Raw genomic sequence first — 12,775 nt, forward strand, 5'->3', positions numbered from 1 at the left:
TCTGTGTTCCCAGAACAGGGTCTGGTTGCCCGGAGGCTTCAAAGCGATTTGGGTGGGAGAAGCCTCTACCCCTTTCCCCATTATTTCCTGACTGATGCCCTAAGCTTGATGGTACTGCCTGCTCCCTGGACAAATACTCTGGCTGGGCTGACCATACCTCTGCCTGCTGCATGTACTAACTATGGACAGTATTCCTGCCTTCTGCATGGACAATCCTTTGATCCTTTTGCTGCTGCTGACCACATCCCTGCCTGCTATCTGGACCAATGCTTTGGCTGTGCTGACATCTCTACCTGTACTGACTATTCCTGCCTGCTGCCTGTTTTGCTGTCGCTGTCCACGTTCCTGCCTGCTGCCTGGACCGATGCTCTCCTCTGTGGACCACTGCATTACTAAAACCGCAGGTAATCTTTTCTTTACCCTTCACTCAGGAGAATGTATTTTGGTTTGTAATTGGTATGTACAGTACATGCTATGTTTAGAAATATGAAGGGCCTTCAACAAGGTGATAGGTTGGCAGGAATTTCTGTGTGTAATGTATGCTCCTAAAACAACTGACAGTGCTACTTGGATGTTGGGCCTCTGTATGTGGCCAGGCTATGTAAAAGTCTCACACATGTGGTATCGCAATACTCAGGAGGAGTAGCAGAATGTATTTTGGGGTGTCCTTTTTGCTATGTACATGCTGTGTGTTGGACACATCTTATAAATGGACAACTTTGTGTAAAAAAAAATGCGTTTTCATTTTTTTTCCACATTTTCCAAAAACTTCTGTAAAAAAAATGAACCATTCAAAAGACGCATTATGCCTCATAGCTTATACATTGGGGTGTTAGTTTTCCAAAATGGGGTCATTTGTGGGCGTTTCCATTGTCCTGGTGCTCCAGGGTCTTCTAAATTGTAATAGGTGATTGAGAAATGAGATGTGTAATTTATGCTTGTAGAACGCCTGACAGTGCTTCTTGGATGTTGGGCCTCTGTATGTGGCCAGGCTGTGCAAAAGTCTCACACATGTGGTATCGCCATACTCGGGAGGAGTAGCAGAATGTATTTTGGGGTGTCAGTTTTGCTATGTACATGCTATGTGTTGGTAATATCTTATAAATGGACAACTTTTTATTAAAAAATGCGTTTTTCATTTCTTTTCCACATATTCCAAAAACTTTGGGAAAAAAATGAACCATTCAAAAGACTAATTATGCCTCATAGATTATACGTTGGGGTGTTAGCTTTCCAAAATGGGGTCAGTTTGTGGGCGTTTCCATTGTCCTGGTGCTCCAGGGCCTTCAAAATTGTAATAGATGGTTGAGAAATGAGATGTGTAATTTATGCTCCTAGAATGCCTGAAGCTGCTATTTCAATGTTGGGCCTCTGTATGAGGCCAGACTGTGTAAAAGTCTCACACATTTGGTATCGCCATACTCAGGAGGAGTAGCAGAATGTATTTTGGGGTGTCATTTTTGCTATGTACATGCTATGTGTTGGAAATATCTTATGAATGGACAACTTTGTGTAAAAGAAAAATGCGTTTTCATTTTTTTCCACAGTTTCCAAAAACTTCTGGAAAAAAATGAACCATTCAAAAGATTCATTATGCCTCATAGATTATACATCGGGGTGTTAGCTTTCCAAAATGGGGTCATTTTGTGGGCGTTTCCATTGTCCTGGTGCTCCAGGGTCTTCAAAACTGTAATAGGTGGTTGAGAAATGAGATGTGTAATTTATGCATGTAGAACGCATGACGGTGATACTTCAATGTTGGGCCTCTGTATGTGGCCAGGCTGTGTAAAAGTCTCACACATGTGGTATCGCCATACTCGGGAGGAGTAGCATAATGTATTTTGGGGTGTCAGTTTTGCTATGTACATGCTATGTGTTGGAAATATCTTATAAATGGACAACTTTGTATTAAAAAAATGCGTTTTCATTTTTTCCCCACATATTCCAAAAACTACTGGAAAAAAATGAACCATTCAAAAGACTCATTATGCCTCATAGATTTTATGTTGGGGTGTTAGCTTTCCAAAATGGGGTCATTTTTTGGGGGCGTTTCCATTGACCTGGTGCTCCAGGGCATTCAAAAGTGTGATAGGTTGTCATCAAATGAGATGTGCAATTTATGCTCGTAAAACGCCTGACGGTGCTAGTTGGATGTTAGACCTCTGTATGTAGCCAGGCTGTGTAAAAGTCTCACACATGTGGTATCTCTATACTCAGGAGGAGTAGCAGAATGTATTTTGGGGTGTCATTGCAAGTATGCATGTGCTGTGTGAGAGAAATAACTTGTTATTATGACAATTTTGTGCAAAAAAAAAAATTTCCAAGAATTGTGGGAAAAAATTACAACTTCAAAAAACTCACCATGCCTCTTACTAAATACCTTGGAATGTCTGCTTTCCAAAAAGGGGTAATTTGGGGGTATTTGTACTTTCCTGGCTTGTTAGGGCCTCTAGAAATGATAGGCCTTCAGTACATCAGGTGTGATCAGATGTGATTATTTTTCAATGATTTGCACCATAGCTTGTAGACTCTATAACTTTCACAGAGACCAAATAATATACACTAATTTGGGTTATTTTTACTAAAGATATGTAGCAGTATACATTTTGGCCCAGATTTACGAAGAAAAATTACTTATTTGCAAAATTTTACAACAGAAACTAAAAAGTGTTTTTTTTTTCAAAAATTTCTCTCTTTTTTTGCTTATATTGCAAAAAATTTTAAAAAGCAGCGGTGATTAAATACCACCAAATAAAAAGCTATGTTTGTGAGAAAAAAATGATAAAAATTTGGTTTGGGTACAGTGTAGCATGACTGAGTAGTTGTCATTCAAAGTGTGAGAGCGCTGAAAGCTACAAATTGGTCTGGGAAGGAAGGGTGTATAAAAGCCCTGTATTGAAGTGGTTAAACAACGACAGGACTGAAAGCTGAAAATTGGCTTGGGCAGGAAGGGGGTAAAGTGCCCTGTATTGAAGTGGTTAAATTAACAGTTAAATTAAGTGTTCATACAGTATGCATTTTTCTGCACTGAATTAAACTATCTTTTTAACATGGCTTTTAAATAGGTTTTAAATAGGTTCTTTGATTGCACTGCCAAACCTTGAAAGATCAGTGCAACACGGTATAGACATGTGCACTTGTTATAAATCAAAATTCTGATGAATAATGCGTGATTGCGAAATTTAGATGTGTCCAAATCTCTGAATCACAATAGTAATGAATTTAAATGGGAAAAATGGTTTGAATTTAGGGAAACTAAACTATATTATGAAATTATATCAGACCCTGATGGTAAATCAGAGTATGACTTATTAATAATTATTGAATAACCTTTTACACACTCGCTGGTATTAGTAAGAAACTGCTTCCTGCTTTACACGGTGATTCCTGGGTGATCATCTGGGAGCTCTCCATGCAGAGATACTTCTGTGCTGACAAGGTAGCTATTTGTATCTGATATGTGTATGTCCTCTGGATATAACAATGTTTGAAAGTTTTTTTGTCATATGTTGTAATATAATGTCTGATGGATAGTGAGACCTGTTCCTTTCAATTACCCTCAAGTGTGTCCTGATGTCCTGATGAAGCAAAACAGTGAAACACGTTGACGCACAGGGGCTCACTGCCGTTTACTTGGTGTCAACTCTCTTGTTTACACTAGATACTAACTATTATCATAAGCCTATCATATGTTTTTAATTCTTTTTTTACTTGACCTGTTATGACTTATTTTACTTGACCTGATATGACTTATTGTCAATAAAATATATGTTTGTATTATATCATTGTCCATCTTGCCTGTAAAGTCTGAATTAGGGCCCTATGGTCCTTTACCTTTTCTCTCTTCCAATCAAGTTTATACAGATGCGGCTTTAGGAGTGTTATTTCAAATTTTGTGATTAACCTTATAGTTTCTGTACCTCCCTGATAGTTCTATATTTACATTTGTCATAGGTCCCCCTCAACCTCCCCCTTCTTTTTCTTTCTTTAGATTTTTTTATTTTTTTTTTCCCTCCTCTTTTCTCTTTTTTTGTCTTGATTTTTGTGTGGTTCCCACCCCCCTCCCTCTATTTCGCTACTGGAAGGGAGGGGACGGGAACTATTAAGATAAATTGCATTGTATATGTTTCAAGATAAGGTTTGGAATTTTCTGAAATGCTGAAAAAAAAAGAATCTTTTTGTATTGGGCATGAACTTGAGAGACTATTTGTTAAATTTGTATGTGTGTGGTCCAACAAAGTCAGTTAGGAATGGGGAAAATGAATTCAACTTAAAGTGGTTGTAAAGGTAGAAGTTTTTTATCTTAATGCATTCTATGCATTAGAATAAAAAGCCTTCTGTGTGCAGTAACCCCCCTCAGCCCCCTCATACTTAATTGAGCTCCATCTTCCTCCAGCGATATCCATTAATGGCTCAACCATCCGTGACTCTCCCTCCTGATTGGCAGCAATCAGACACAGCAGCAGCACCATTGGATCCCACAGCAGTCAATCAAAGTCAGTTAGCCAATCAGGAGGGATAGGGGTGGGGCCAAACCAGAGCTCTGTGTTGAGCTTGGCTCGGGTGCCCCCATAGCAAGCTGCTTACTGTGGGGGCACTTAACAGGAGGGAGGAGCCAGGAGAGGCGGGACCTGAGAAGAGGAGGATCCAGGCTTCTCTGTGCAAAACCAACTGCACAGGGCAGGTATAACATGTTTGTTATTTTTATAGAAAAAAGCAAGACTTTACAATCACTTTAATAACAAAATTAATGAATACATATTAATTCAGATGTATTTGTTTTATTCAGATGAGAGCAGCACGGTAGTCTTTTATTTTTGGATAGTCAGCAGATTCTGTTTGAATTAACATTTTTCATTATTATAAAAAATGCACTACATGGATTGGAAACATATTGCAACAAATATAGTAAGTTATAAAAATGAAATAAGATTGGTTGGGTAAGGGTTTGATGGAGGTGGATCCATCAGAATCTCCGAATCATAACATAACAAATTAATCCGAAATTAATTTTGTTCTGTTTCGATTCGTAATTTCGGATGCACATGACTCCAGTCAATATCGTCCAGACAGCTCATTCCATTTCTCTTTGTGGGTTGGACTAGCAGGGATGACTCAGAGTGCATAAGTTATCGCTCCAAAAATAATGAATGAACACAGCAAAACGCATATAGCCAATCTTCCAAAATAATGAAAAAAATTATGAAAAATAACAGAACTTCCAAAAATACGAATCGATTTGGAACTAATATATACTCTCCCGAAATAACCAAAAGATCCAGAAAGCATCCTAACATAACATTTGTGCCGAAACTAAATTATTTACTTAATGAATGAAATTGAAATGAAGCAAAACAATCTCTAATCGGGTATATTATTAAAGCGGTAGTAAGGGAAAACAAAAATCCCCTGCAAGGCAATGTCATAATGTGCTAGTATGCATCGCATACTAGCACATTATGAGAGACTTACCTCAAAATAAAACCCTCCAGCATCTCGCTGTCACCGTTGAGAGGGCTTTCATCTTCCCCTCTGTCTTCCTTCAGGATTTGGGGCCTACGGCTACATGAGTGGCCTTAGGTGTGATTACATCACTCCCACGCATTCGCACAAGACCTGCCGTTTACAGCCTGCACTCTGAAGGTCTGGCACTGTATGCTGGACCTTCACAGCGCATGCGCCAGTGACGTCACTGGCTGCATGCATGCCGAATATCTCCTAAACTGTGCAAGTTTAGGAGATATTCACAGTACCTATAGGTAAGCCTTATTATAATATTGCCTGTACGTATCAGTGGTATAACATAATTTACTACCACTTTAAGTCCTGAATATGCTTCCTCTACATTCTTTTGGAACCCTTCATGTGTAGATCAAACACCTGATAGGCAGGTAAACTAGCAGTGGCGGCCCGTCAATAGAGGGCGCATGGGCGCCAGCCCCCTGATCTACATATCAGGGCTCCGGGTGTATACATTCCAATGGGGGGTGTGGATTTTTGAAGCACATGATTAGAGCCAGAGGCTCTAATAGGCTTCAAAAAGGGGTGGGTTCGGGGCATAGAGCACTGCGTCCCGATCCACCCTGTTGTGTGACTATAGCGAATGAATTTTCGCTATTTTAACACTAAAGTTCCTCCCCGCCAATCAGGAGGCAGGTTGTGAGAACTATTGAATGCCTAGCGCTTAGGTGGAAACAGGAGATGGAGGATTGGACACCGGAGCCGCTGCTCCCCGCACCTCTGGGAGAAGGAGGAGAGGAGATCACAACCCGGACCTACAGTACGCTGTGAGGAGGCACGGACACTGGAGCCACCGCTCCCCGCACCTATGGCCGCCTCTCCCCACACCTCCAGGCCACACCCCGCACCTATGGCTACCGCTCTCTGGCTGCCCCGGGTGGGGGGGTGGGCCTCATTGAGCAAAATTAAAGTGCACAGGGTTAGGCAGAGTGAACAACCATAGTGGATTAATTTGTATTAGGAATCAGAGCACACTTTGGCTTTTCAGGATCTCACTCTAGAAGTAGGTGGGAGCAATGCCCGGCCAACCGTACTGTTACAAAGCAGTAGAGACTGCCTATAACACAGAACCCAATCAGTGCAAACAATGTGCTGTGCCGTTTGTTTCTGGATATATTAATAGACCCCAGGGGAAAAGAATTGTTTAATGTGAGCTATGTGAGCTATGTGTCCAATAGTATTGGTAAATTTATGAAAGTATAGCTTTTTTGTGTCTACTGTCAACTATTTTACCTGCTGAAAAGGGCATGAAAGCTGCCTTCTTCACAAATGCCCCCTGTGAATCAAGGAAATGTTCCGGATAGAATGACTCTGGTCTTTCAAATTGGGTTTCATCATATAATACAGATTCTAGAAGAGGAACTATGTACGTTCCCTAAAAAAAGATAGGAAAACGAAATAAAAATAAATCATTCTTATATACAAAATCAGTTATCCTTTGGGAAGTAATACAGTAACTTATTAGTATTTCAACCATTTGGCTAAAATATATCTTAAACCAAAAACAAAATTGTGGTGACTGCTAGACATGTGCAATTTGTTTCGTCCCAAATTCATTTTTCGTCAAAATTCGACAAATTCGAAAATCCGAAAATCAAAAATTCAGAAATTCGAAGATCCGAAATTCGGAAAATGAGAACCAAAATCCAAAAAAATTTGAAACCCCAAAAATTAGAAAATCTGAAATAACTAACTAATAACTATTACTAACTATTAAATTATAGGTATTGGAATTTCCTTTCAAATTTGGCTGTAAAGTAACGAATACGAATTTATCCGAAGCTATGAATTATCTGAAATAACGATTGCCGCATCCAAACGAACGGAACGTAACAAATTAGTAACAATAAATAATGGTAATTTAAAAAAAGTATTATTATTATTTATTATTGTTAATTCTTTACATTCCATTCGTTTAGATAAATTAGCTTAGATTGGATAAATTTGTATTTGTTACGTTCACTAACAGCCAAATTTGAAAGGGAATTACAATATCTATAATATACCGTATTTATCGTCATATCACACGCGCCGGAGTAAAACATGCACCCCAAGTTTAGGAGGGAATTTTAAGGAAAAAAACTTTTAGGAGGGAAGTTTAAGGGAAAAAACTTACATTTAAATGCCCATCATTGCAGCCTTATCAGTGTCCATCTGCAGCCTTGTCAGTGTCATTGAAGCCTTCTTAGTGCAGCCTTGTCAGTGCAGCCTTGCCCCAGTGCAGCCTTGCAGCCATGTCAGTGCAGCCTTGTTAGTGCAGCCTTGTTAGTGCAGCCTTCCCCAGTGTCCATTGCAGCCTTGCCCCAGTGCAGCCTTGTCAGTGCAGCCTTGCCCCAGTGCAGCCTTGCAGCCATGTCAGTGCAGCCTTGTTAGTGCAGCCTTCCCCCAGTGTCCATTGCAGCCTTGCCCCAGTACAGGCTTGTCAGTGCAGCCTTGCCGCCTTGCCCCAGTGCAGCCTTGTAGCCTTGCCCCAGTGAAGCCTTGCACAGATTTAAATATGGCATTGCAGAGGGACTCGGCGGAGCAGAGCGAGCGCCGCCGAGATCGCAGGGACTGGGCGGAGCCGAGATACACATAGCCGAGTGTACTCTGCTCTTCTCGGCTCCGCTCATAGTCACGCCCAGTCCCGCCCTATGATGGACATAACACAGGTCCAATGGCGGGACTGGGCGTGACTGTGAGCGGAGCCAAGAAGAGCCGAGTACACTCGGCTATGTGTATCTCGGCACGATCGCTCCGCTCACAATCAGCGGAGATCGGCGGGGGGATCGGCGTATAACACGCACCCACGATTTTCCCCTGATGGGGAAAAAAGTGTGTGTTATACGCCGATAAATACAGTAATAGTTATTATTAGCTAATTAGTTTGTTATTATTTCGGATCTTTGAATCTTCGTTATTTTCGAACTTTCGAAAAACTTTTGGATCTTTGAATTTTCGTTATTTTCGAACTTTCGAAAAACTTTTGGATCTTTGAATTTTCATTCTTTTCGAACTTTTGGACTTTCAAACTTTCGGGTCTTTGAATTTTTGTTATTTTCGAACTTTCGAACTTTCAGGTCTTTGGATTTTCGTTATTTTCAAACTTTCGAACTTATTCAAAATAACACATTTCGATCATAGCGAATGACCCCAAAAACTAAAAAAAAAACAAATGAAACATAAACTAATTAAATTTTTGGCAGTGCACATGTCTAGTTTTCATTTTTGGGTGGCTACGATCATAAATTTTAGCAAGTACAGAGAAATACCTGTTAATCTCATCCTGTGACCTGAAAAGAAAGCACAAACACCTGTCTCAATCTACTAATCCCATCAAATCACCATGTAATGTTGGTGAGGAAAAGGACCTCTTCCCCATGACCCTGGTCTGTGGTTCTAGAGGTCTGCAGGCAGGGAGTTTATCATAATCTGAAAGCCCTCTTTAATAATAATAATGGGGTTCTAGGTACCACCCCCACATAAATGAGTATGGGGTACATATCACCCCTACTCATTCACAAATAAAAACAGATGTCACATAGCAATAAAGACAACCAAGTCCCTTATTAAAAAATAAAAATCCCCAAAAAGTCACTCTGTAAATCCATCATCAATCATGATGACCACCTTCTCCAACTCGCTAAAAAACCCAACAACCTGCCACACACAACCAATCCACACAGGATTTCAGCCAAATCACAGATCAGCATGCTATCATCAGTTATATAAAGGAAGGGGTTGGCATAGTAGTGACATCAACCAAATATGGGCAATACTTCGGAGGTGATATCACTCTCTTTGCTTAAGTGGCATGGATTCCCGGTGATGTCAATGGTCCTTAGGGATGCAGTAGGTGCAAGCATCTGCCCCTTCCTTAGGAATAAGTGACAGCATGAAGCTGTCATATACCGTACTTTATAGAAGCAGTACACATACCTCTTTCATATATAATGCTTGGCTCCCACTGAACAGACAAAAATTTGGGCATTTATCTAAATGCCCGAACAGCCAAACTTAGGTTCAGACTGAACTTTTAACTTATCCCTAGCAGACATGTTTGAGCTCCAGCCTATGTGACAACCATGGCTCCCTCAATAGATACAATGGAAAAATAAGTTTAGACATAAAGGTACAGGAAGTATATTATGTGAACACCAGGTGAAAATAAATATGCAATATATTACATTTTTATTTTCAGTTTAAATACACTTCAAATGTTTTACTAGAGCTGCAGTTACAATGTGCAAATAACTGAAGTTCTTTACCTAAAATGTTCACTAAAAAGAAAAAAAAACAATGATAGTAAAAATGACCTTTGGTAGATGGTAGCCCTGAAAGGTTATATCTCTTGTGGTTTCCCGGGGAAGATTCATAGGTAAGATATTGGCAAATCTCTGTGTCTCGTGAATGACTGCATTCGTGTAGGGCATGTCCTTACGATAATCAGTCCGGGGCTGAGCCGATCCAATCACTCTATCAATTTCCTCATGTACTCGTTCTAAAGAAAATCATAGGAACATAAGACACTAAACGAAATGTTTTTAGATAAAAATCTTGATAAATAAATGATATCTATAGGCATTTATTGGAGTGATATAATAACACAAACGAAAATAGAAATAGAAAACGCGCTGGCGTGACTAGTGGTAACAAACACAGCTGGTGGCAACCAATAGTAAGACAAACTAAATGAACATATACTGTATATCATATATGTTGCTGCACTAACATAGTGAAAATAAATTGCTTAAAAAAATACAGACCATATCAAAATGAAATCTGGCAAAAGTAAATAATAAAATAGTCCAAATCCAATATGTGTCTTGAGGAAAATTCATATAATTTATTAGGAAAAAGGTGACATATAGACCCCAAGTATTTAAGGGGTTAGCTTCCCATCTAAAAGGAAAGGAAAATTCCAAAAAAGCCTTCTCCGTTTGAGACAAGGTGATGTTTAAGCAACTAGACCTGGTGGCATTAATCTTGAAATTGCTAAGCTGAACAAATTGTTCCAGCTGCTGTAAAATACACAAAAACGCCATCCTGGGGTTTGTGACATAGATCAACAAGTCGTGGATACTCAGATAATTATATATATGGCCCCCATTGTCCATACTAATCTTGGAGTGAAGGCCAGCTGGACATATTGGAATCAATGGGTGTGAACTAAACTGAATGTTCCCAGTGGAAGTGTTTATAACAGGCGAATCAGACTCTGTAGTTCGGTCATTTCAGTCCGGTAAGAGTTCATTTCTTACAATGGTGATTTTTCATGTGGGGACTACATTAATGGAGTAGCATGACCGCCACACAAGTTCAGTGGTGTTTTCCTCAAGACAAATATTGGATTTGGCCTATTTCATTATTTACCTTTGCCGGATTTCATTTTGATATGGACTGTATACTTTAGCAATTAACTGTACATGATATATATGATATAATAACACACCTACCCATTGAGTAAACCTACACACAAATGTTAAAATGCATTTATTTCTAGCTTTGGATAGCCTTGAGAAGATTTAGAACCCCTGTCAAATTTTTGTTGCTAATGAAGAAAAGATGTGTTTAAAAGGCTAAAGCCTTGTACACACGTTCGGATTGTTGGCCAACAAAACCATGGACTTTTGTCCGAAGGGCGTTGGCCCAAACTTGTCTTGCATAAAAACGGGAAGGAATTGTTGGCCAATAAATACGAATGTAATGACGTACTACGTTGTTTTTCAGCACTTTAGTGCCACATTTTGGACTCCTACTGCTAATTTCATGTTAGTAGAAGTTTGGTGAGTGTTGATTCGCGCTTTTCATTTCACACTTTTCATTTCGCACTTTTCATTTTGCTCTTTTCATTTCACGCTTTTCAGCTCGTTTCTGAACGGCCATTCGTCAACCAGTCATGTTGCGGAATCAGAGGAGATAACATGTTTTATTATGTTTTATTGGCCTTGGAGTTATTGCTTTGACATTATTTTTTGGTTAAAAAATGATTTGATTTGATATATTTTATATATTTTTGGCAGATAGCATGTCTAATTTTATTTGTTTTCTTTTTTAATGCGCAATAATAAAATTGTGTAGAATAATACTTGGCTATGTGTTTTACTTCAAATGACAATTTGGGAGTAGGCAGTTGCATTTAAAAAAATACAATGTAAAATTAACAAGGGACACCAACATAGTTGTATCTTTGATCTTAAAAACTACAGGATAATGGTGTTTAGGGATGAGCCCAATGTTCAAGTCAAACAAGGGCCTCATCCCCACAACCCTTGCCCTGTGGCTGTGGGGGTATATGGGCAGGGGTCTTATCGGAATCTGGAAGCCCCCTTTAACAAGGGGACCCCCAGATCCCGGCCTCCCCCCCGTGTGAAATAGTAACGGGTACAAGTACCCCTACCATTTCACAAAAACGTGGCAAAATGTTAAAAACGACGAGACACAGCTTGGGGACAAGTCCTTTATTAAAAAATAAAAACGTCCAACGATGTCCATTGATCTTTTTCTCGCCGCCCGGACCGAAACAGAAAAAAAAAAAGCCGAGACCGATCCACCTCAATGGGAGGCTCCCGCTGTGTGACGCTTCTGTGCTTGTGACAATTCTTATATAACCGAGAGCTGGGCCACTCGGTGATGTACCGGGTGACCCCACCCCTCTGACACCATGGGGACTTCCCTATGGCTTCCCCATGGTATGGATTTTATGGGGGGACCCCCACACCATTTTGTTTTTCATTGTGGCGTGGGATTCCCCTTAAAATCCATACCAGACAATTGTCCGATGGAGCATTTCCCGTCGGAAAATCCGATCGTGTGTACGAGGCTTTACTCAGTTACAGCAGACTAAACGTCAAAGGTATATGAAAATAACATTTTAGTAAAAAGCTAACCCATCAAGTAGTCAAACACACATATACAAAAATTATATGAAATGCTGGACACAACCAATCCCATTTTATCCCAAGTTATCCCAAGCAGAAAACTAAAAGTATTAAACATTTTACAAAAAGAGTCCAAATGAAAATTACCACAGCCTCCAACAATTGAACTCTAGTCTTAATAGATATTACATATTAAAGAATATCCACCAGAGTTTCAAAACATTTGTAGTTTCAACTACAGTAGCAATCCTCACATTCTGCCCAATGTAACCTTGATACCAAGCTTTATATATATATATATATATATATATATATATATATATATATATATATATATATATATGGTAATATGGATAAAATTTATATTTAGAACAAAATCTTGTCACACTGGTACC

The 12,775-nt window shown here is 39.5% G+C and overlaps 1 protein-coding gene across 1 annotated transcript in view; it reads right to left on the reverse strand.

Annotated features, from left to right (window-relative positions):
- The window catches only part of LOC141139200 (cytochrome P450 2K6-like), a 116,996-nt gene that overhangs the window by 5,945 nt on the left and 98,276 nt on the right, over positions 1–12,775 (reverse strand). The window contains exons 7-8 of the mRNA XM_073625118.1: positions 9,816–10,000; positions 6,754–6,895 (exon numbers count right to left, since the gene is read on the reverse strand). Of these exons, the coding sequence (XP_073481219.1) occupies positions 6,754–6,895; positions 9,816–10,000 (327 nt within the window). The remainder of the gene's footprint in view (positions 1–6,753; positions 6,896–9,815; positions 10,001–12,775) is intronic.

This window comes from Aquarana catesbeiana, linkage group LG04 (assembly GCF_042186555.1).
Source record: "Aquarana catesbeiana isolate 2022-GZ linkage group LG04, ASM4218655v1, whole genome shotgun sequence".
NCBI classification, from domain to species: Eukaryota; Metazoa; Chordata; class Amphibia; order Anura; family Ranidae; genus Aquarana; species Aquarana catesbeiana.